Genomic DNA, 26,774 nt, shown 5'->3' with positions numbered 1-26,774 from the left:
TTTAACCCCTTGGTTAAGACAAAACTTGGCCAAGCCAAAAAACTGACAATGTGCAGGCATGCCATGGCTGTCATTATGGGGAAGCTGGTTCATAGTAATGGTGAGCAGCCTACTCTGGAGCTGGGCAGGAGAAACTGGGAAGAACAACAGCACTAGGATGCTAAGAGCATATAAAAAGGTATTGGGCAGTAGTTTAAAAATAAATGGAAACTGTTCATAAGACAGGCCTATTTATAAAACCATGAATCCGACATTCCCTGGTAGGAATCATTTACTACCATTGTACACATAATCCTGGAACATTCCCACAAGGCAATGTCTGTTTCCCTGCTTTATAAATAATGGCCACAGTGTTGTTTGTAGTATTGGCACTTGCCCACCCTTGCTGCCACCCATGTGTTTCTGTTGGTCAAGGAGGCAATGCTTTATTATGAGCCTATCATAAATCCAAATCAAAAATGCCCACAATGACCCTTGTCTCAAATGTATGCTGTTCTAAATCATAGCTTAAACACTGACTGATAACCAAGTTACTTGGGGAAGCTGCTGTTCATGGTAAATTATGTTAAAGAATTCCATATTGGCATCACCTGTATATTAACAATGCTCGCAACTTTGTTAATTGTACTTCTTTCTTAAAGCTGAACTAAACTTCAAGAATAAAATTTCATAGGCGGGTAGGTTCTTTATTCCAGAAGGGACAGACTATATGTTCTGCAATAAAACCAACTTACCTGCCTGTTGGCAATCTTTTGTATAAGGTGCATTGAACAGTGGATATATAGCTGCCTGCGGGAATGAACATCCTTGGATAAGTGCTAGCGTTATTGCATTCTGGCCCTGCCAATCAAGATGGCTGAAGAGCCTGAAAAGGAAAAGTAGTGTTGATGAGTCAGTTTTTTTTTTTTTGAGATGAGGACTTTTAGTAAATAATTGTATATGGGCAGGTAAGTTCCATTGCCTGTCTTGCCTACAATGCTTTTATAAAAAAAAAAAAAAACCATTTCTTTTGTATTTTCGAGTGACAAACTATTATTAGACTGCCCTCATGTGGCTAAAATACAGACCTACAACTGAAAAGAAATACTATGATTAACAAATTTCAATGAATATTTGACACATTCCCAACCTTCTTTTGGCAGAAATGGCTATAAACAGATGGGTGCACCTAAATAGCTTCAGAGGGTGTTTGGAAAGATAGAATATTGGTATAGACAGAAGGACCGATTTCTAACATTCCTACCTCACTATGCTACTGATTTCACGTCTGCGCAGTAGCGCTGTCAGAAAAGTGGTTCCTTTTACGCAGGCGCGAGGGCTCAAGACTTGCGCTTGTGGAGTAAATTTAGATTAAAATGCCTTTGATGCGGGCGCAAGACCAAGTTACCGGTTTTGGGGAGTCCGCAGAAGAGCTGTAAGCATCCCTAACCAGAGCCTTTGTGCGAACCCTGCCGAGCAGGCGCGGGTTTCCAAATTTTTTTTTTTTTTTTTTTAAAGCTTTTCTGCGGACGAGCAATAGCAGGTCAATTAGGCTTGAATTGCGCATGCGTAGTGTTCGTGGTCCTGAGCCTATGCAGTAGCTTACCATTAGCAGCTTGCTTCCAATGGGAGCAGATCTATTAAGATCTGTTTTCCCTGTTTATTCCTTTTTTTTTTCATCTATTGCTCTATTCACAGAGTCTCCATCCGACATTCTCCTAATAACAGGCAGTGTTGGGTATCATCACAGCACTATGCATGGTGCTGGGTCCTTTGCCAACTGGTACCTGTTTAATGTACAGCGCTGCATAATATGTTAATAATAATAACAGGTCCATGATGCCTCATTCTTCTAGGATAATGTTGCTCAGCATCATCCAGACAAAGTATTCTTGTAGTAGGAGCAGGGGTAAAGTGGGGTGGACATACTGGGCCCACTTTTTTTTTTTCTGGAATATGGCACAATGATGCGTATATCCACCCCCCCTTCTTTTTTTTACAACTACACCTCCATAGGGGCAGCAACAGAAAAAAGTGTAATATTGCAGTAGAACTAGAATTTGTAACTTTTTTTATTAAATTAAATTTAAAAAATATGCTCAAACTGGAACTTACTTTAAAAACTTCAAGCAAACTACCTAAAACTTGGTAAAAATGTATAGTTTTTTTTGTTTTTTTTTTATTTGAAGCTTGATATGCATCACTGCTCCTAAACATAGCTAGAGTTCACAATGACAAGGCTACATGTTACATTAAAGACAAAGGCACTAACCTTTGTCTGCACACAGATTGTATACAAGATGATAGAACACTTTACATGTTTAGTTAGGTGAAGATGTATAACGTAGATGTGCACCTACCTATGCTCAGATGTCCCACATCTTATGGAACTTTTTATGTTTAGGTTCCAATTCACACAAGTAGATTTATTAGAAGAGAGACCTACCTCCACTTAATGGTTTGTGGTTTCACAAAAAAAACTATTGTGAAATACATTTCCTAGAGAATATCAGTTTAAATGCATTTCAAATGAAACATTATGATTTATGAGCATGCTCACTCTTAGCGTGGAGTGAAAGCGTTTTTTGTGTAATTAGAATCTGAAGATTCTTAATCCTATTATCTTCTATAATCACATTAATGCAACTTGGTAAGGCTTATTTGGACATTTGTAATCTTCTTTGTCACAGCAGACAAGATAAACAAGGTTCTTGACCTACTAAATGCATTGACAGGAGCAAATTGGTGAGCAATGATATCTTGCCATAGGATAGCTGGCTTAGCGGTGGGTGGGGAGCGTAAAATATTACACAGCACTGTACATTAAATAGGGGTTGCAAATGACAGACAGTGACACAGGAGGAGAGGACCCTGCCCCGAAGAGCTTACTATAGTCACAGTATATTAGCACGATGGCCAATGTTAAGAATGTTCCTTATCTTGCTGGCTATTGGGAACAATTATTTGTGTCAGACTGACCTGAGTCACAAATTGCTCATGGACCCCTAGCAATCTTTGGAGGAACCCTGGATGAGAAACGCTAATCTAACCTTCTAGTTTACGGTGGTTCTTTTAATAAATCTGCAATCCACTTCTAAATAAACTACAGTCCCAGTCATAAGTGTATCCAAACACTCCCATCTGACCTATTTTTACCATTTCACCAGCTCATTCACCCACCCTCATTCACCCACAGGGCAATGCACCATCTCAGGTTTTCCTCAAATTAATCATTGGGGTGCAAATTAGGCTTAACTGCTCTTTGTAGTTTCATGGTTTCTTCTACTATTCCTATTTTCTTGTACCACCATACCTCCATATTCAGTACAGATTTCCATGACTATTGTGTAAATATGTAAAAATAGATTCCAATTTACCTGCTGGGATCCACCTCAGTCCTCATACAGTATGCAAAAAAACTCCTGAAAAAGCCTAATAAATGAAGATTTAGCTGTGGCATGGCTGTCCTCTATAGAAAGGAAGAACGAATATGGTAGTTCTGCCAATGTAGTGATTTCAGATCATAAGATCCGAAATTACAATATGCAACATGCACAGCACCACTGGGAAGCTGAAGTAAAGATTCAGAGCTATAAAGGACTAGGAAGAGGAGGTTTTCCCTCTTATTTTGTAAACTACCTGTCATGATTGCCCTACAGAGGGGTAGCAGCAACACTACTTACATTTAGATATGAATTAGGCTTCCCAGGATTCTTCTTTTCAGACCTTCAAACAATACATTCGCTAGGCAAAAATGTCAGAAGCGTATGTAAAATAAGTACATCAGCAAAAAGTTGAAAACAGAAGAAAGTAGATGATAAAGCATCATTTTAACATTTCCAAATGTATTTTAATATCAGTAATTTTTTTTTTTAATTCTTGGATGTTTCCTCCTAAACTTTCCATTATGAATTAATACACTTTTGTCCTTCAAGTCAAAAAAACGAGCAAGAAAAATAAAAACAAAAACAGTATTTTATTATAATTATTCCTAGAGCAAAGTGAAACCCATATTAACAGAAACTAACTCAGGCAAAGAAAAATGGAAGAAGGGCTGGGTGGGAGTTAGACATTTACTGGAAGGTTATTCTTTGAATTGGGTTTTGTCCATTTTTCCAACACTGGTGTCACCACACGTGACCATCCATTAGAAATAGAAATATTTTAAAAATTTCAGCAACTAGAAGATACCACTTTAGGACCACATGGGAGGTCGTACCCCATGTTGCAGTGCCCTAATTGACAAATTTCAATTGCATGCCATGTTTTTTCTGTTGCAGGTTTGTACCACATCAACAAGGGCCATGTGTGTAAGTGAAAGCTAAAAAACTAGTGCAACATCCTAATATATCATTCTCCAGGTAATGCAAGTGTCAATGACCGCATGTATGGGCACCCAAAACATTGTGCTCGGACCAAGAAATCTTTAAAGCGCACCCACTATTTAAAGTGACCTTGTGTTTCGCTTGTGTGGTTATTGGATCACCTTGCTGCTTCATCACCCCAGCAGCATTTACTCACCTTTCTTTAGTGCACCTGTATCAGTAAAAAGGGCAACCAGCCCGTGTAAGCTTTGGATTGACTTCTCAGTTCTTGCACAGGGCTAAGGTCTCTACGTGTAACTGTCACACGTTCCTACATTCAAATACATTCTGAGTATTTTTGCACTCCAGGTAGCTGAACAGCGCAGCATGGAAGGAAAGAATATGCTGCTGGGGTGGCAGTAATACACCAGTATTAACACTTACATTATACCAAAGGATTGCTATATTGTGACCAGACACATCCATAAGAACTAAAGCAGACCACTCCAGCTGAACACCATTTTGCTTAAATTTTCACCATTAACTAGCAATACCCAAAATGATGCTGTCTAGCAACCAGAGTTCCCTGGAGCCTGCTCCAGTTTCCAGGATTTGGTGGTAATCAAAGGAGTTTAAATCCAGAACCACCTTATTCCATTCAACCATGCAAAACCAAGGATATCTAACATTTACATGTTAGTAAGCAAGAAACAGTGTCATTGTTCACTGTATCAAGGATAAAGATCCACTATAAGAAGACTTTATGCCCAAGTTACAGGATACTTTATCTGGCTTTTTAACATGCCAATGCATGGATATATTTCCCTCCATTCTGGTGTAAAGGAAAGCTGAATTACTGCTTAAGGTAGCTGACATATCATATAAAGTTTAGTCCACCAAAAAAATTTGGTTTCTGGTGAAGCCAGCAGGTTAAATAGCCCAGATCTCTATTTTTTTTATATACGTATTCTGAGTACATGGACAAATACTAGAACTCTCTGGTGTCCTTTCACCTGCTATAGTGTTCTGAATCTTATCTCACAAGAATAAGGATTACAACCCAGTCAACCACCGAGCCCTAAATATTACTTTCGGTTGTAAACTCAGGTGTCAAACATTTTACTTGGTACTAGATCTGAACTGGCTCCTGAACTTATGCTTTGTCCATTCACCTAAAAGGAAGAACAGAAGAATCATCATGAACATAACTGATGAAGGCCACAAACCTGCCTGGATTAAGCTGTAAATACACACTGTACTAATACGGTCATTTTAATCAGCTGGAAATCTACAAGGATTATGTTGATGCAGTTTAGAAACCGGTGATTCTAAATGGGATGACAGGAATGATTGGACATTCAGAGAGTTGCAATACCTTCTACGTGGTCTGTGAAGCCTCAACAACCAAGAATCCAACAATCTGCAAGATCAGCCACTACTGCCGTGACCCCACAAACAGACAGCACGTTTAGTAATAGTTGTTACTAAGGCATCTAATATTATTTTGGCTAAGCGACAACATTTTGTCATTCATGATCAAAGCGCAAAGTGAAAGTGAGCTTTCAAAACTCCTTTGGTTTCCGCCACTCACAATGTCTGTGAATGTATAGACTCATCAATGTCACAGCATTGTACAGAGGTGCAAGCAGGCAAGTTACACACCAGCATTGTGTGAATGTCAGCATTTGCAAAGTTTTTTGTTTTTTTTCTCTTAAGACATTGTTCAGCAAGATTCAGAAAGGCTCAAAGCAACTGCCACCAAATGTGAACAGATTTACAGTGAAATTACATTTTTTTTTCGTTTCTTTACAACAGTTTGCAAAAGTGTGGTATAACATGAACAACCGCCTGAACTATATTTGCTTCAACTGTTCTAAAACCACTGGTCAGCCAAGAATATGGTTTCTAAAGGTCAGCAGTTACTACAGCATGCAAGGTTGCTCGCTGCTGAAACGACCCAGATGCCAACCACGGTAAGGCTTCCTGCTATTTTCTCAGGTCGTGATTATTTCTAGCATTTCAAACACAGCAAAACTCCAAAAAAAATAATTTTAACCTTTATATTCAATTTGTTTTTTAAACTGCCTGGAAAAGTTGTACTGTGGAGATGAAAGGCGACGCTAACACTTTCCTCTGTCCCTATGTAATATGGATTTCACTTTAATAAAGCCTATGTCCTGCCAGATTATCTTTAAAGAGGACCAATGGCCTACATAAAACTGAGGCAACTTATTTTTGGTCTAAACCAATATTCAAGAACTAGAAAAAGACAGACAGCAACGTAACCAGTTCCTACTGAACTCAAAGAATATCAGTTTAGCCTAAAAACAGATTTTCTCAGTCTGTGTAGGTGATGGATCTACTTTAAATGGTAACAAAATAGCTCCACGTCTAGGAAGGGCCTCTTGGCTTCTTATTATGAATAGGTGAGGCCGCTGAAATTTTGTGTACCCTTCTGGCAATCTCGCTTGAATATTTAAATGAGAGGGGAAACAGAACAGGTTTAAATATCAACAAGGAGGAGGATAAGGGGGCAAGTTCAGTCTACTAGGATCCGGCTCCTGAAAATCTTTTTACCAAAAAGTTTATTTTCATTTAACGGTTGTCAGCTGTGTAGAGGAATAAGAGGTCCATAGAAGGGGGAAGGAAAAGATGTACTGTCCAAGTTGCAGATCCAAGTCTACTGCCTTGTCATCTTTGAGGTCCTTGCCAGCGAAGACTCAGGCTTCCACCTGGCTGGGGTTGTGGATCCGTTGCAAAGCTCCATTTCAAATCCAGCTTTTTTGCGGCTCTAATAAGCCAGTAATTGAAATGTTCCATGGAGCACTCGCTGCTCTCCACCATTAAGGAAGAAACGTATTCCAAGGGAGCCATGTAACTCCATTGCTGACATTAACACAATGTGTAATGCAGCAGAGAATCAAATCTCATGCTTAATCAGTCGTGCTTTCTCAGTTTGACAAGCTGTTGTTGGAGGAAGCAGAGGTTGATGCTACTGCAGCAGTGGCTGGACTATTGGTGGAAACTGATTTACGGATGTGCGGCAGTAGGTAGGGGTCAGATGCTAGCTGGTGGACATCTATCCGATCCTCCTTCCTATAGGCAAGGCAACGACGGATAAAAGCCTGTTAAAAGAAAAAGGACATAAATAATGAGGAAGAAAGCTATTTAAAGAAGAGTGTCTCTTGGGTTTATTACAAAATTTCAAAAAACAAATGAAGGTGTAAAGTCATAAATACCTTTGCTTCTGGGGTTACAACTGGCTTTGGAGGAAACTGGACCTCTGTTGCCTTCAGGATGGTATTTTCTTGTAAGATGTCCTGCTGAGACTGGTTGTGACCAAATGGCTACAAAATAAATTCCATCAAACACATTTTAGATTATCCAATATCACTGAATTAAACAAAAGGCAATTAAGTTTTTTTCACAAGTTTTAAAATAGATTGCAACTCAAATACCATTCGATTTTTTTCTATGAAAAATTGACCCCTCTGACTTTGTGACCATTCTTGCCAAGTCAAAAAATCATGGAAACCCCAAAACTTCCCTTTAATAAATAATTTTCTTAGATTTTTGGGGGTAATAGGAATGTTTTTATACTGTAGACCAGCCCATGATAACCTCCTACTTTCACGTAAGCCGCAGTTTCTAGCAGTAGCACCAACATGATCATAAACACAGGATAGTTTTTCTGCAATTGTTCCATAATACAAAATAGCTGTCTTGAATCCAATACAAAGAAATCTTTATATAAAAAAATATATATATTTATTATATTATACATGCTACTGTACAGTTACATGCTTCACTATTTTTTATTTTAAAAGATGTGTTTTTTTATTTAAAGTTTATTAAATTTAATAAATATTGGACATATTTCGGTGAGTTATGCCTAAGAATTATAGGCCTACAATGTAAAACAAAATTCCAAGCAAAAAAATGTAACTTTTTGCGTGGTAATACAGACAGAATTAGAACGCTTGGGGGGTTAAACTGTACTAATAAATGTTATTACTCAAACCAATAGTGTTACATTTTTTTGTTTTACTTCTTGATCCTTAGCTGACTAAAAACAGACTCTTCCATTTCATATGACTAAACTAACACACAGACAACCGCCTAAGTATCAGATGAAAGCCAACATTACCTTCCGCCCATACAGACACTGGTAGAAAATGACTCCTACAGACCAAACATCAACCTTGTTTGAAATCTTCGGGGGCTCTTTACCAACCACAAAACATTCAGGAGGCAGGTACCTGGAAAAAAAACAAAGTTTCATATACAGGGCATTATTATTGTTTAAAAGTAAATACAATAGACTATTTATGGTTTACAGCCTTAACAGCCATTTTTAAGAGTAACACTGTCAAATACATTTAGTAAATGTTCTTCTCAAATGTCCACAGTACTAATCCATGCCATTGGCACATTCTACAACTTATTTTAAACAGATGAGCATAATGACATGAGAATTTAAGTCGCTCTAGGTTGTGAAAATACTTGTCTAGGAGGTGCCACTTGACATGAAACTTCCTGATGAATGCTCTAACTCACTGGCCCCCAGACCACAGCTTGATGTGGCACATGGACCCAAGGCAGGAGGGTCACTTAAGACTATGAATAAAATTGTACTTAGGGCATACCAACTTCAAATTAGTATCCCACACTAACAGTAAAAGAGAAAGCCAACTCTTTTTACTTAACGTTCCAAAACTAAACCTGCACTTTGTGTTCATCACTTACCAGTAGGTTCCGGCCCCTTGTGATGTGAGCTCCATGCCATCTACTGAGTTATAGCTGTCATCATCCATTATTTTAGAGAGTCCAAAATCTGTGATTTTTATCTCTCCGCAGGCAGTACCATTAACCAAAAGGATATTACCTAGCAATGAAAGTAAATTGGAGATTTGCACAATAAAACAAATGAATTCCTTTACTCGTCTAGAAACAAAATAAATATTTCTCAAAAATAGTACAAAAGACTGCCATAAGGTTAGGTGCCCATTAGTAAATCAAAAGACAGCACAAGTTCAGTAAGTAATGGGAGAGAAAATCTTAGATTACTTTATCTAAAATCTTAGTTTCAATGGATATTAGACTACCCCCGCTAAAATTTTATGATATATATATATATATATATATATATATATATATATATATATACACACACACACACGGAAGAAGGTAGAACACTGAAACAATAGGAGGTTACTGGATACCCATGGCATAAACAACTGGGAGCACTAAATTTGCCGTGTTTTGCCACACCCCCTTTTTTACCACCCGGCTACAGCTTCCTACCACCCGGCTGAAAAAAATTTCTGGGGAGAACACTGCTGTGCAATCCAAATTTGCTGAAAATTCATCTGTCTGTATATCATAGCATTGTGATTGTCATTTCAAAAAGGATTTGTAAAATACAGACTAAAACAAATGTCTAGTAAAAATTTGCCATACAACTTCCGTGCACATAAATTTACTTACGAGTCTGTATCCAGAGAAAAATAGTCATAAAGTTTGACTATCCTGGGATGATCCAGCTCCTTGTGAATGCGATATTCCCTGCAGGCATGTCTAGGAGATGAAAATGAAACAAAAATCAATAATTCAGAGAGCTGCGGAAGCCAAAGAGACAAGCATTAGAAAAGTTAATTAAATTAGTGGTGATTAGTTTGTTATTCATTTCATTTAGTCCTAGTATGGGGATAGTATTGTTAAAAGCCCAGAACTACAATAAAGGAAGTCAAAACAGCCTCTGCTAAATATGACTAAAAGCACATTTATAAAAAGGACTTGATAAAATGGATTTCTTTACACAATTGTAAATATTTAATAGCCAATTCAGCAGGCCTTGGTTCTAGCCTAACCTATTTGAGGGACAACATAAGCCAATATAAAACAAACATTTGTCTTTAAAACATTCAAATGCATATCCACCTACAGTAGGAATTGATCTCAATCTCTCAATACAGGGGAGAGAATAGTAAGGCTGGGTCTAATATGTAATAGACACTTAGACCCAGACTCACCGAATTTGAAGTCTGTAACACTATAGTGTGCGATTACTCACTTGTGGTAGTTTTCTTTCTTTTCATCCCTCCAGTTTTTATTTAACTGGTGGATTTTCACAGCTACATATCTTTGCTCCGTTAGGTCAAATGCCTGAAGATAAAAGAAAGAAAAGTTAGTGGAGCAGAATTAGCATTTTTTTTCTGAACTACAGTTGAAGTTCACAAATTCTCAAATCCATTTTAGTGTGGCAACAAACCCCCAGCTTTTCTGTAGGAGAATCTTTGTCCTTGTCTTGTTTGACAAGCCCACCACTTAATAAATCCGGACACATGATAGAATTGCACATTGAACAGCGCATGTCTATCTCAGTCAGTACGTGAGAGTGTGTGAGAGTGTGTACACACACACAAAAATATACACAATGTTTCTGCTCACAAATTTTGGCTTGAGGACAGTTCAACTTTAATGACTTATTCACACTTTTACTGTGCATTACAACTTGAATGTTAAACCGTACACATATGCACCATGGTGAACTTCAAGGCACGCCCAACACACTGTGTGCTGCAGTAAAACACCTATTTTATACTTTTAGTTACTACAATGCAAAGATGTGATGAAATCAGCCTTATTTATCAAACACCATTTATTACCCTGCAGATTCACATAACAAAGGAAAATTGTTTTTTTTTTTTACAGAATAAAAAGTGTTCGAGACAATCCAATTACCTACCTTATACACTTCACTGAAGCCCCCTCTTCCTAACAGATGAAGCAGTAGATACCTGTCATTTAACGTGGGATGGTCTTTAAATCTAAAACAATAATAAAAAAAAAAAATCAGAATGCCAGCTGTTCAAAAAAAAAAAAAATTCACTGGGGTTATATGCTCAGCTAACACTTAAAATGCCTTGCTGTACTACAAATTGTAATTTTGAAAAATGTTATGTAATTGAAAAGTGGTGTAGAAACAGCTAATCTACCTACCACTTTTTGGCAAATTCAGGCAATATTTTACAGGTGGTACTATAATCCTTTCTCATTAGTGGGCAGCAACACTTTCAAACCATACCTTTTACAGCAAAAGTAAAGACAGCTTGCCACCTTGCCACTATTTCATACATTCCGGAAACCAATTATTCAACCCTGAACTTGTAGGATTTAAACTACATCTATTACAGCAATTCTGGAATTTTGCAAAACACATTCAACAGAGAAAAACAAACCGCCAGAACTAAGTGTTTCTCTATGAATAGTTTAAACATTTGTGTAAGAATTTTAAAAATCTGATGCACTTACTGTGAATTATCTTCATTGTGTATTCTTTTTAACTCCCTAATGTGCAAATTTCTAACCCTTTCGAGCCGTTCTAGTTCCGCTTGTATCTCAGCTTCTTCCTGCAAAACAAAGAGCATGAATTTAACCGAGCTACCATAAAAATGAAGATCACTATTGGGAAGGATATGGCAGCTTGGATGCTTACTTTTTTGAGGTGACCTAATCGCAGTTTGAATATCTCCTCCTGTTCGTGATATTCAGCTAAGGTTAACCTAAAATGAAAGATTTAAAAAAAAAAAAACAAAAAAAAAACAAAAAGCCAATTATTAATCTATAGCAGCTGATATCTGGGACTATCTGTTTGACATTACAAGAAGTCTGCAAACCTTTACTAGGAACAAAATTATTTTATCTTAAAAAGGAATCTGTCACTTTACCCACTATCAACTGATGTTTTAGAATACAAAAGACAGAAAGGGTAACAAACACATTTGGTTACTAAGAGATTTTATATCTATTTTTAAACTTTGGCTATCAGGAAAAAGACATAAGTAACTTTAGCGACAGAACCCATCTTCACATTGGCGCCGCCATACTTACGCTTCATTCTCTGCACCATTGGTCTTATTTTTACGCTGCTTTTGCTCATTGTTTGCTGGAGGCGTTTGTCCCATTGCTGGGGGCTTCCGTTTAGCTAGCAGCTTTCGTTGCCGCTCAATATCCTCCCTTTGGGAGTTTATTCGTTCTTGTTGCCTAGGGGGAGAAAAATACGCTATAAACCAGGCACTGTGCATTCAAATTGCTACATCAGTGTAGTATTTCTCTGTATGGAGACATGTGACTTGAGTCCAAAATCCTTTTTAATTGATTTTTTTACATCATTTGAGTAGTGTGTAAAAAAGTATTTTGATTCTGCAGAGAGAACTAAAGGGAAGTGGGATACAGGGCTAGGAGAATTTGGGGGTTTGCCAGTAGATGGGCTTTCCTGGGAACCTGTAGGTATCTAGTAGCAAGATTTCTAAATAATCACTGTTGATGCAGATCTGTTTGCACTCTTGTGTCTGAAGTTCCACAATACATAAAAGTCCAAGGAGAAAAAGACAAGGAAATAAAATGTTGAAAAGTCACCTTCTCTATAAGCAGTTTTTTGCTCATTGTAACACATCTGTTTAACCGTTCTTTGTACTTCTCGAGCATTTTCTTCTGCTCATCCATTTGCCGTCGAAGGTCACAATTTACCTACAAATAGAAACCAATGTAAACCCAATAAATAAAAACAAGCCAATATAATAAAATAAACCAATTACTTGAATGTTTACAAGAGAAAATAAACTTGGGGGTTAAAAAAAAAAAAAAAAGTGGTGTATGGGTAAGTTGAAGAACAATATTTTTTTAATTACATTTTCCAATAAGTATATGGAATGGAAATATTGTATCAAATAAAAATATTAGCTTTTTCCCTGGTGCTTTTCACCCCAAGGATTGGAACTCACCCTTAATAAGTCATCAATCCTCCCCTCCTTTTTCTCTAGGTCAGAGTTTTTGTTGTTTTCGAGAGCGGATATTTTATCCATCGTGAGGTCAGACTGAAAAAGACAAAAACAGTTGTAAAAGTTAAGTCACCAAGTGTCCATATCAAGCCATTAACTAGCTACCAATCCATTGTGCTTTTTTAATGTCCCAATGCATGCTGTTCCTAACATATGAATAGAGCACCATTTTATTCTGCATTTAGATCTGAAGTTGCCAAGATGCTGCACACGTGACCAGCTGTGACACCAGTTCAGTGTTTGGTTAGGAGTGGACAAAACATTGGCATCTATTATCAGAAGCCACGCTTTGAATGTAATGGTTCATGGGTTGTGGGTTATGCTCTGCTTCAAAAATGGTCAAGGATATAGACCACTAATACATGCCCTGGGGGATTTTAACAAGGGAGTTAAGGATATGCAGTTTTTTACTCTGAAACGTTACAATCATGATGAGCCTACACAACATAAATGTAAACATTTCAGAACTGAAGTAATTTTATTGGAAAGGTCCACATATTTTACACAGTAGGGGCACTAAATCAATAAACCAGCTTGGCAAAGCAAAATCTTTTTAATCCCTGAAGAATAATTCTTTCAGGTACCACAACACTTCACAAACAAATTATATACTTTTAAGGGTTCCCAATCAAATGAACAAAAACAAAAGGTTCATAGCCATACAGTAAGCATTTCTATAATTGATGGTCAATCAATTGCATACGTGTTTAATTAGACAAAACACATCAAATGCAAACTTATGCAGGTGGCTAAACTCTCATAATTGTGGTTTTATGAAATGCTGTATATTGTTCATTAGATTACTAAGGTTTCTATCAAACGCACAATAGAAACTTTTTCACAGACATCTTTGCCATCATTTTAATCTGCAGGTCTCAACTGTTTTGGAACAGAAAAAAAAAATAAGAGGGATTTTTTTAACCTGTGTTTGTCTGTGCTGGACGGAAATCTGTTTGATAGGGATAGAGGAATGATCTAGGTTTAATGGAGTAGAGGAAGGAGGGCTGCTTTGCTGACTCTGCAAATAAAAACACATGTTAAAGAAAGAATTAGGAATATTGGATGAAGATAAGTACTTAATCAAAAAAATCTGTTTTTTTACAGTATTCCCACATCTAAAAAGGACCTGACTAGCTGACAAATCCGCACACCTTGCCATAACTAACATTTTCCTTCAGACTGCAAAGTTATCTAATCGGTTCCTATGTTTAACTCAGGCTAAATTTCTATAGTGCATTTTTTCTGTTATCGTTAATAGGGACAAAAGAAGCCTATTCAGCTTGGGATGCCTTGCTTTACTAAAACCGACCTACATTGGCTCACAATTCTTCTAGAGCAACACAAGAGATATTTCCCATAGCAATGCTACCAAAACTAATATATGACAAATACATTTTATGTGTCTAAATTATCTTTTAGTTTGAGAAACGCAAGCAAAAATGTTACTACAATAAAAGAGACTACACTTTATTTTAAAGTTCACCCATTGTCAGGATTCCCTACTGCTTCTACTCTTTTATATTCTAAACAGATGTGTATTATCCAGGCTACACAAAATTTACCTAAAACTCTGACTATGGGTGCTGAACTTTACAGAAAAAATTGAATAGTCTTATGTGTTAAAAATGTGAGAAATTTCAAATATAGTTTCATAATGAGTAACCCCACCAGAAAATATAGGTCAGAAAATATCTGGGGGCGGATTAATGAAAGATTTACCGTTAGGGGTAATGGGTTTGATAAGGAATGTTGTGGTGAGGATCTGGCAACCGGTGGAACGCTTCTGCCAGGACTTGTCCCCGGGCCACTTCCCCCAGCAAACTGCATTAAAATACAAAATATACGTTATCAAGTTACCTTTTATGAAAGTATATTGCCACGTATAAAATACCTAATACATAAATATTTAGTCCTTAACATGTATGTATGTATATAGTAAACATTTTGCAGGGCTTCCAAATTCCAGGGAAGGCGACAAGCCCTGACCGGGACCAGCGTTACAAAACTTACCTCAAAATAATCACTAATTTTATGTCCTCTAGGAGTGTTCTTCCCTAAAAAAAAAAAAAAAAAAAAAAAAAAAAAAAAAAAAAAAAAGACTTTAAAAAAAGATACAAAAGTAACTAAATCATTAGAAACCCTTTATTACTGATTGAAATAAGGACACGTCTACGTTTCAGTTTAGTATATTTAAATCTTAACTTCTTGCATTGTTTTTAGTGAAATGCATTTTCCATTGCTATGAGGGTAATGTATGTGTAAGGCGTGCCTGAAAGATAGCACATGAAAAATGCAGAGGCGTGAATGCAGCCTAAAGGATCTGACCTTCCAAACTGGGACACCCACACTGCGCTCTGGCCGACACTAAGGTATGTATGAAATGTCACAACCCATCCACAGTTTTTCACTATAGCAGCCAAGCATTACATGTCTGAAAATTCATTAGACGTTTAATGTGGGTAAATATACAGCCCTGGCCCTTTACCCATTCGGAAAAGGCAAATGCAAAAAGGCTTCCCATCACAACGTACATGCAGTGAAAATGTAGCAGAAAGTAGGAAATCCAGTAAAGATGCGTAGGCCAAAGTTTCACAGGAAACAAAGCATTGTTAGTATCCAAGTGACTGGTGTAAGATGGGTAAACCCAACATATTTGGTTCTTTGTTACATCTTTTTACATCTCCCAACATCGGTTTACTTTGAGGTAATCTGGATTTTCTAACATTACATCCCAGAGCCACAAAGTAGAACTGGAAGAATTCTATTTGCTAGAATCTGACTTTTAATTACAGAGACACCCTAAACTAACACACAGAATGACAGAAAAAAACCTGATCGAATCCAACACCACCAGGTACAGCATACCTTGACTTGTTTCATATGGTTCTGCTTTTCTCTTGCGATTCCTCTGATCATTCTGTTTTTTCTCTGGGGTCTGCTAAAGAAAGATCTTTTAGAATGACAGAAATATGCACATCTGTCCTACAATTCAAAGGAAAATTCTTCCCCCAAGTGATAGGCACACACAATTGTGGGATGAATGAGAATGAACAGTTCTAGTATGCAGTAACAGGGCTACTTCTAATTCAGGAGAATTTCTAGGGGTGCTACTAGTTGGATTTTCCCCTTCATCAAGGGACTTTAGGGGTGGTTTGATAAATCGGACATAAAAACAAAAAAACAAAAAACAAAAATAAAACTGACAAATCTGTTGACACAACAGATAGGGAGTGACTGGGAAGGTTAGAGAAACACTATCATATACAACACAATAGTAATCTTAAAGCATATCTAAATCCAAAAACATTTATTATACTGAAGCTCATCACTCTTTAGATGTAGTGACTGCATGTGTTTCCTTTTTTTCACCTGGTGAAATACTGGAATACTTCCAGAGCTAGGGTGACAACTTTCATTATTTCATTGCATCTATATGTTAACCATGATTGTTACTAGGTTCATCTACCAATTTTAACTACTATAAAATATTCATTATGCATAACATTGGGAGGCTTTTTTTGGAAGTTGCAGAAAGTATTGATTTTGTTTGATAACTCACTACTTTAAACCCAAATACATTTTGTGAAAGAGAAAAATAAGGATTTATTTTGGTGTCCTTTTATTTTAACCGTGTACAAAGAAAACTAACACACGACAAGCTGCAAAATATTACGCGTTTTTCTTTAGATATCCTATAGTATTCCCCATCATCTGTAACCTACTAGACAAAATCACCAGAGCTCAGAAACAGAAAACAGCTTTCTCTACAAATACCAGAACAAGCAGCAACACATAATCGGGATTCACACAGTATTTATTACCATACTAAAGGTAATTATATTTCATCATAGACAATCGGTTATATTATTACATTCAGAAAACTCCATGTGCAAACCGTCAAGGCATGGACAGAATAAACAAACCACAATGCAATGGGCTTCTTACCTCTAGTTCTTTGTCGCTCAGAGATCCCAGACTACATAGACTTTGGTTAGAAGATTCGCTGTTCAATTGTCCAAAAAAAAAAAAAAAAAAAAAAAAAAAGTAAAAATAAGACTTTTAAACAATTTTTTCCATCTCATTCTCCTTTATAAAGAAAATATTCTTTTATTGAGCATCACTAGTATCAAGTTATGTTTCATTTAGGATATTACTAGGAGGATAAACGGCTCAAACAAATGTAATATTATAAACTAGTTTAAAAATATAAATTTGGCATGGATAGACACACTAATTTTCTTCTAAAAATAAACAGTTTACCTATTTATTTTGGGAAGTGGGGAAAGAAGATGCTATGCGTATGCTTTAACAAAACCTCCAATTAAAAAAACATGAAGGCTGCCATGGACAAAGTGTGGTTTTTAAAGACGCTGGCTGCTAAGCTGGCATGCTTACCATATCACTAACCTGGAACAAGCATGAGGGTAAGAACTTTTTTCTAATTTAGATTTACAAAATGCCAGACAGCTAGCATTTTCAGAAGAATGGACAGCCCATTATTTCTCCTAAGATCTCCAAACCTCAAAGCTTTAGATATATGGGAACCTCGATTTCTAAAAGTTTTCTTGAAAATTATACAGTAAGCTGGTTGCTATCTTGTGCTTTCACCATCCTACAATAATCCCATGTCAGTGGAATCTTTTAAAAAAACAGGATAAACTTGGTAGGCAAAAGCTTAGAGGAATATAAACAAAGTTAAAGGTGATTTCCATATTTTTATAGAATCATTCACTAGTTTATGTAAATGTCATTTACTAAACTCACATGTTTAGTAAATGACAAGTAGGTGTGCAAGTTCTTTCTTGTATGTACCTAACTTTCAAATGTAGAAGACAATCCAACTGCACCACCCAAATGAGAAGCTTCACCGCTCTGCTCGAGCAGGAACTGTCACTCGGCATTAGCACTAGGCTAGCCTGGCACAGCCTAATAAGCAAGGGTGTCAAACAATGGCTTGCCTATTAGCAGCTTTCAATAAGAAAAGCGCTCATTACTTCTTTTCAGGGATTTTACCAGCCTCGGATTTCAAAGTCATATCCTTAATTAATTAGATAGTAGTTCTTTAAGACTGAGGTCACAGAGGTGTAATCAATGAATGCAATTATCCAAAACGACAGATTGAAGCTGTTTTCACTGACACAGAATTGTCAGTGGGAAGCTAGTTCCTGTGACATGCTCTTCTTCCAGGCTTGCTAAATGCTCAATTTGGTGTAATGCTATTAAAAACCAACTGGTTGAATATGACATGTGCTGCTTTCATCCCTCCCATGGTGAACCTGTAGGCAATCAACGTCTGCTGATAAAGGACACACGATATAAAGGATTCACGATACAGCCAAACAGTGACATAACACTACTGCACGGACAAGACACTCTTATTTCTCAAAGGTAAACAAAGTTCAAAAAACACAGATTGGTTTATTAAAAAATAATAGAAAGTATCAGAAAAAAATGGTAGTATGATAAGAACAATGTCCACCAATGCAAGATCAATTTGAAAACTAGCAATTCCTTAGACCGATACAACCCACAAGTGCTTTTAAGACTCATGACCTAAAAACGTTTGGCAATACAGGATATGCTACAAAGCAAAGGTACACAAACATCAGACACTGCACTTCTGTGTACATATAGGATTATTTAGCTTTTTTATTTAAGTGGCAACACTGCTTGAATTTTTTGCACTAGGTAACATCTAACATTGGTTTAAGAACTGGCATGCCAAAAATCAACAGTAACTGGCATGCCAAAGAGTAAAAAGCATTAATAAAAAGCACTTTTAGGCAATATACATAGAAGGTACATAAAAGGCCAGCCAGCTATGTACAGCTAAATCATCATTTGCTTATAGAAAAGCCTTATAATGGTCACTCCATAACAGTAAACCTAGGCAAACAAATCTAGTTGTTTTTGCTAATCAAAAGACATTCTATAGGTATTCATATTTCATGTTATTGCCCATTTACAAGGATAGACTTTGTATTAAAGCAAAACTAACCATTTATCAATACCGCTCCAAATAGACCTGCCATGCGAGGATTATTTTGTACATGACTTAGTCTCATGGGAAAATTTGTGTTTTGTTCATTGTCACAACTTAAAAATCTGTCTGTATGCATGGAAAAAGGGCATTTAGATATACCATGTCATGAGTACCTGGAAGGCCTGAAATCAAGGGTGCTGTGCAATGTAAATAAAGGCTTTTAGATCTCACTACTGATTCATTACCATGATGAGCAAACCTCATATGCTGGAGAAAGGAGATTAAGGTCAGAGTTGTGACTTTAAAGACTGAACACCATAGAGCAATGATGCAGCACTTAAAAGTTTTTGGAAACCTGGAGTACTCTAGCTGTACTTTTCATTATATTGACAGCATTTTGGATTTAAAGCAACCCAGGGGCAAATACCATGTAGTACTATAGTATGGTATATACTATATGATATAAAAAAAAAATTAAAAATATGTAGGCCATCAACCCCACACCACCATTTAGGGTTCATAGTATGTCTGTTTAAATGCATTAGTTTGTCCTCCCAGTAGTTGGAGCTTCCATGCTCCCTGCCTGTACTAAAGGTGCCGATGTAAGCTTTCAAACAGCAAAATTAAGTTTATTTTTATAAACCATCAAGCTTACCTTTGAAACCCCAGCTCCTGTAAAACGTGCTTCCAACAATTCCTGGCGCCGAGGGTCCAGGCTGTGCAATTCTTCCATCATTTCCCCTAGAAAACAAAAAAGTGGGACAGTAGATATTATCAAAGCTATATAAGACAGATCTTCAGTTTGTGTCTGTAACACTACATTGCCAGTATCCACAAATCAAAAATAAAGGAAAAAATTAGTCCTCAGCCTAAATCCAAGGCACCCCTTTAGCCTGAAGGTGATGTGTAAGACCCCCATGTGATCTTACACAGGAATAAGAACCTTTCCTCCATTCCCCAGGTGGCGGACTACGGACTGTATCACCCTAAGCCAGAGTCAAGACATCCAAAGAAGCCATTATCACCCCTACAACAAATATCCTTCAATACAAACTATGAGCTTACCTCCACTCCAAATAAACACAACTAAATATTCATTCAGACTAAGGCTGCAAGATTAGCTTGTACCTGATCACAAGAGAATGTCAGCTAAAATATGCAAGACTCTGAAGATATATTTAGCGATAATCACAAAATATGCTATTAAGTTACAGCATTCACAAGTGCACTGACAGCAGACATAATAAAATCCAGGTCAGACAAGTCAAAGCAACTGTAGCTATTCCTGGATTGACCCCCCATTAAAGCACAACTCCAACTAATTTATTGGAAAACAAGTATTGTCTAAAATCCTAAGAGACATGTGTACAATCGAGTACTGATGTACTTTTATTTCTTCCAAATCTGGATAGTTATCCATTGTGTGCAAGGAGTATTTTTTTAAAGACCAGGCATTTCTTTAGAAAGGTATCTACCCCCTGCTAGAGTTTTCAGCAGGCAACCTTTAGTTGTTCCCTCCCAGTTTAGCTCAGGACATGTGCAGCATTAGAATGTTGTCACCACTTACAAGGTAATACCTGGGTTTGCAAAGGCATTTAAGTCCATGCAAAGTTAAACATACTTGTGCCCATTGCTCATTGGCTTTAGGTTTTAAGAGACAGGAAGGGAGAAATTCCCAGAGGACAGAATATATAACTCAATAAATTACATTGGTACGCAACAGCACAGGATAAGCCAACACTGCATTACAGTCCATGGTTCATGTCTCATTGTTCCTGAATACTCTACCCCATCTGTATGTAAATGTCAGAAACAAAAGGCTATTTCTTAACCATTAGATCTTCTACATGACTAATTCAAGACTCTTTAGCAAGGATATTTGTGGTGGTATTTTTAGGACAATACTACAACAATATGGGTGTTATACAACAGGGTCTTGTCATGCATCACCTCCTTGAAGTAAAAGTTAGCATGGTCAAATGTTAAATGCCAAGTGCTGTCCTGAAGCTGTAACAAAATAACAAACAAGCAGAGAGCTAAGGGATATATATTAGTATTCTCCATGTATTATCTTTATATTTCTTGTACTGGACATGTGCCTGGATGATTGCTGATCCCATGAGTAGGGGGAAAGCGTTGTCAGGAGTCAGCAGCAATGACTTCACAAAACCTGACCCAGATCCCCTACACTTTAATGTAGTACTTCCCAAATCTCATGGAGAGAAAAGAACCTCAGAGCATGGCGAAGGACTCCTGAGTCGAACGGATGAAGGCAGCAATACTAAAACAGAGATGTAGGAGATGCAGGCTACTGGGAAACAAATTAATACTTCTCTTGTATATAACTAAGATTAATAGACTGAACATCTGTCCAAAAGATTTTTTACTGATCTGGTAAAGAATAGACAAATAACTTAAAGGCGACGTAAACATAACGAAAACATACCGCCAACTTTCTTTATCCAGGCCTATTTAATAAAAACTCTCACACTATTACCCCTTAGCAGCTGAATTCAAACTTTCACTCTCCATCATCTATTCTGCAGAACTGCTTTGAATATGAATTGAAATGATAATGGTATCAACAGTCTTCAAAAATATTCCACCTACCTGACCCGAAGTCGAATATACAAATATTTTTGCTACAAAGCCCATAATTTAGATATTCCGACAAACACAGTTATAACTACCTACAAAAAAATATAAAGCACGCCTCGAACATGAAGGCCCCGAATGGCTGACCTTTTCTCCTGCCTCAACAGTAAATCAACGCGGACAAAGAGCCTTTTTCAGAAGAGGAAACCACATGTAAAAACACACGTTTCATGTAATTCATATGCACAGGCCTCTGCATTCCCTATTAGGAAAGTGTTTCATAAGCATTACACTCTGACCTCCCTCTCTCTATTTATTAAATGCTGTCTGTCTTTCTCCAGGAGCAGACTCCATTTTACCTCACTTGCCACATAACTTCAAAACAGCTGCTGCCAAAAGATGGAGAGGCCAAGAGGATTTATCTTAAAGAAAGATCTGATTTCCTGCATCCCCTCACAACAAGACAGGATCAATGACCACCCTTTTCAGGCACTACCAGTGCAGATAACTTGTAGAAAGATATATATATATATAGATATATATATATATATATATATAGCACAGAGTTATGTTCAGATATTGTCCATGTCTGCAAGTGCAGACACTAAATCAAATTGGTACCTGCAAATATCAAAGGGATTATTTAATAAAACAGTGAATTGATTAGCTTCAATAAGGAACCAGAGTTCTGTTTATAGTAGAATCTTTCACACACCAAAGATCCATAGTGCAGAGAGGGATTTCTAGCATGAAGCACACAGTTAACAGATCAAAACAACAAAACCAAATATCTATTGCAATTGAAAATTATCCATTCATTGCAATCACACATTGAAAATATCTAATGAAGCAGCCGATATCTATTCAAAATCTTCAATAATATTCTGCCATTTGTTTTATTAGTGCAGATTTTTGGTCTGCAAATTTAGAACATCTGCAAGTCGTATTCTTTATTAGTGCATCATATCTTTCATGTCATTTAGCTTTAGTCTGAATATATGTACGAAAGTTTGTCCTACCAGAATCAACTCCTACAATGAATTCAGACAAACGGGATTCATGGTTTGTGTGTTTTATCACCAATCAAACAAACTTGCGTGGACACTCCGAGCTGCATGTACAATCTGCCACCTGATCTTGGTTTTATTGCCTTTAATATAAACACAATTGTTGTTCAAACATAGATCAAATTATAACTGCTTCAGGTTATGTGTATCAGTATTGTTTGATGGCTGGTGTGCTTCCTTCAGTAGTAGGAAGTTCAAGGTTTTAAGTTACATACAATTACAATCCGACACATCTACAGCAATGATATGCTTGTTTTCAGAAGACATCTGTATCGCAGTTGTGAAAATATTTATTTATATACGGGTTATTCTTTGCACATCTATACAGAACTTAAAAATTATATCTGCTCAATTAAATCTATCAAGCTGGATAACGTGTAGCACGTGAGGATTGTGGATGGACTTTTTACTTTGTTGCCCATTTTATTTTTAATTAAGTTCAACCCCGAAAGTTTTTTTTAAGATGGGTGGGAAGAAAATGAAGGTGGGTGGCAGCCCCTATATTGTGACTCAGTAACCACCCAAAAACAGCCAGGTGGTCATTGAAAAGTGCCAGGTGGTGTGCCCAGCTAAAGAGGGCTGGGGAGAACACTGAATTATTAGGGGAAGGAAGTCTTTCACTTTGAATGACATTTATCTAGCGTCTTTATGGAGGAATCGTTATGAACTGGCCATAAGCTTACATGGTAAAATGTTCATCTAATACCTCTACTGTTACCTTCTAAAAGAAGAAAAAAGTAAAAAAGAAATTTTAAATAGTAAAAGTTCAGTCCAAGTAAAAAAATTTCTCGAATCACGCAATTTAGTTTTCCAGCATCTAGTTCAGACATGGGCAAACTAAAGCCGGTTGGACTTTTTAATCTGGGTAACAGGTAAAATTTAAAAAATATTAAAACTTTTAAAAGTTTATAAACTGTGTTATGTTTTGCGGCTCCAGACTATTTTTCTTTAGTGGGAGAGGAGGCAAAATGGCTCTTTTGATAGAAAAAGTTACTGACCCCTGGCCTAGAGGTCAGCAGGAGAACCAGGGAGTGCTGTTGGGGACTCAGATCTAAACCCCAGGAGGTGCTATTTTCTTAGCTTCAATCCAGAGATAAACCAGTTCTAGAATTGCACAGCTATAATAAAATTTTACTGCAATTTAAGGGAAACCTGCACACAGAGAAACACAAAAGCTATAACTGCATTTTCTACCTTTTCAATGGAAAAACCATTGTACTGATGGCATCTAGAAAAAGCTTACGTTATTTTTACAGACCCATAAAAAAATTAGTGCTTTCTCTTTGGAGAACACACACAAGCCAAGGAAAATGTGTCTGTAAAAAAGGAAACAAGGCCAGGTTACTATATCTTGTCAAGGTCAAAGAAGGACAAGACATTTAGAACCAGTAACAATCAAAGCTGAAGAAAATGACTGCCATGAGAAAGCTCACAGCTTAAAACCTAATTGTGAATATCAAAGAAGACTATACCCATTTTTTTGCTTGCTATACTTATTACCAAATCAAATCTGAGAAACTACCACCAATAAAGACATTGCATTTTATTTTCTTTGTACAAAAAGGCGTCATGATAATAAAGCATGTCAACTGAGGATTTGGAAAAAATTGTCTTCCACCCTACTGGCTCTCCGCCATAACAAGTACTAAAGTAAAAATCTAAACTTATCTCTCTTCTTCCGTTTTCCAAACAATCGATACCCACCAACAATACCGTATGTAAACTGCAAAACAAACTGAAAGCTGTTCTAGAAAAAAAGATAACTGGCGGGAAAAGGGCTAGTAACCAGTATTACATCAGTCATCTCCATGAAGCTGATTGTTGCCCCTTAGGTCGTTTCCCCTTTTTTTTAGCATTCTGTCCCCCTGTTTACTGGTAGGGAAGTGGGGAATAATGAAGCAGGATATGTTAAGGAAGCACTGGTTCACAGACTGAATGAAGCAAAAGCAAGAAGATCCTTGCACTATATTCCCAGCTGCAGCATTTTATTTCACCAGCAAGGAGAACATTGAGAAGTACAATTTTACAGAAAGATTTCAAACCAAAACACTTTATTTAGGTAGAAAGAGGTCCTTGGTTGCCTCATCTTTACTTTGAGTTGAGGATGACTAACAGAATTCCCAATAGCAACATTGGGTAGTATAAAAATAAAAATGTAAGAGTAGAATTATAGAAATTGTGACTACAAGTTTGATTTTAAAGGAGAAAGCTCCAGGGCTATTCCTATGAATACCAAGTCAAAGCAAGGATGCAAGGTGTCCGGACACTTCTATGGATTCATGCTAAGCCCCAGCTCAGTGACTCACCGAACAGTCAACACATCTGCACCTTCAGCAAGGACAACACCCATATTTTTATACTAAAAAAGGTTCTCTTTATAGGTAAACTCAACTATAGCTATTATATCCTTAATCAATGAGTCATCTGTACATATAATACGTGGATAAAAAAACGCGTTTTTTATTTTGTTCTATAGTGAACGTAGAATTGTGTGCGCACTCTTGGGAATATATTTCTGCATTTCCCCCTCCAAAAATCTCTAAGTGGAGTAGAGATATCAAAAAAAGAGAACACATCAAACAGACTGAGAAAATCATAGCTGCCTGGCAGTTATGTTAATAACCATGGTCAAGTCACTCATCCAGAACCAAGTATACAGTTAACTCTGACTTTCCAGATTTGCTTGACAGGTATCAATGTTCTCCCCAAACCCTTTTTACCCAGACTCACCAGCCGGCACTTTTCAGTAACCACCCGAGTGTTTCTGGGTAGTTACTGATGAGTTGGGTTACAATACAGGGGCCACCACATACATATGCCAAAATTTATCTTTATGTGCATTCCTATTGCAGGTTATCATAAAAGAATAGAGTATATCCAGACAAAACATGAACATTCACATCCAGATAAAGCCATTATTCTCCTTGCTGACATTGTGTAAGTAGCCTCAGGCATGGCTGGAAGGTATCATAGAGCTCTGTATGATGAGCGAAAAGAAATACAGCGCTCATAAGGCAGGATTACCACAATTGGACTTACAATTTGAAGGTACCCATGTAAAATTACCTTTAAAATAGACTGGATAACATTTTGTTTCCACTGGATATCAAACCATTGCCAGGTTTGGTTTTCTTTCTTAAATACACTGACAATGTCCAAAGTGTTGCATCCCAACTTCTGAGTGACACATGGTCTCCATGCAGCTTTCAATCTCCTATGTTACCACTGTGTGCTATAGGGACCTACAAAAAGAACTGCAAAATACAGCACAGAGCCATAAAATCCACATTTAGGCTTAGTCTACACGGACTGTTCCCCAGCGTTCAACCTGAGGCTTTTAAAGCATTGCTTGCAACATTTAAAAAATTAAAATGCAAGGTAAACGTGTGAAAATGTCCCAAAAACCACTGAACTCAATAGAGGCTTTTACAAGCGCTTTTAAGCTTTTTTTTAAAGCTTTCACTGAAAACAATGGGGGCTTTTATAAACATTTTTAGCAGGACTTTGGAATCTGGAAGCCCCCTTTAAGAAGGAGACTCCCAGATCTCCACCACCCCACCCTGGGGAATTATTATAGAGGTACATAAAAACCCTTACTCATTCCCTGAAAGGGTTACATTATGTGTAAAAATAGGACACGGCTTTAATGTTAAATTATTTTATTAAATGTGTTTGTGTAACTAAACTTTTTTTTTTTATTTTTTATTTTTTTTTTTACAGGTTATCACACAATGACAGGATGATGCCCATGGCTGCATTCATAACATGAGCACAGCCATGGAACTCCTCCTGACAGTGAGGGATCCCCGGGCACTAGGAGTTAAATGTGGACAAGGCTCCCCATTCACCGCTAGTGCTCTGTGATTGGCTGAGAAATAGGAAACCCTGATGACAGCTAAAGCATCTTCAGGATTTCCCTTTAAAACCATCCATGTAGACCCAGCCTTTGAGAAGGTTTATGTGCAGAAGGGTTTTTAAGCTAAACTATACAAAGTAGAACTAA

At 37.1% G+C, this 26,774-nt stretch overlaps 1 protein-coding gene across 1 annotated transcript; it reads right to left on the bottom strand.

The window, feature by feature from the left end:
• Positions 1–3,807: 3,807 nt before the first annotated feature.
• Positions 3,808–19,872, bottom strand: TLK2 (tousled like kinase 2). Its single transcript, XM_072413668.1, has 18 exons — positions 19,765–19,872; positions 17,072–17,143; positions 15,992–16,061; positions 15,137–15,180; positions 14,846–14,947; positions 14,049–14,144; positions 13,070–13,162; positions 12,607–12,815; positions 12,177–12,362; positions 11,782–11,848; positions 11,598–11,695; positions 11,032–11,113; positions 10,357–10,448; positions 9,771–9,860; positions 9,030–9,293; positions 8,431–8,542; positions 7,523–7,630; positions 3,808–7,408 (listed from the first exon to the last, which is right to left on the bottom strand). Exons 1-18 carry the CDS (start codon positions 19,843–19,845, stop codon positions 7,235–7,237), a joined length of 2,040 nt encoding a protein of 679 aa, XP_072269769.1. The 5' UTR covers positions 19,846–19,872; the 3' UTR covers positions 3,808–7,234.
• Between the last annotated feature and the right edge of the window lie 6,902 nt (positions 19,873–26,774).

The sequence above is a fragment of the Pyxicephalus adspersus genome, chromosome 6 (assembly GCF_032062135.1).
Source record: "Pyxicephalus adspersus chromosome 6, UCB_Pads_2.0, whole genome shotgun sequence".
NCBI lineage: Eukaryota > Metazoa > Chordata > Amphibia > Anura > Pyxicephalidae > Pyxicephalus > Pyxicephalus adspersus.
This window is presented reverse-complemented; position numbering and strand designations above follow the sequence as displayed.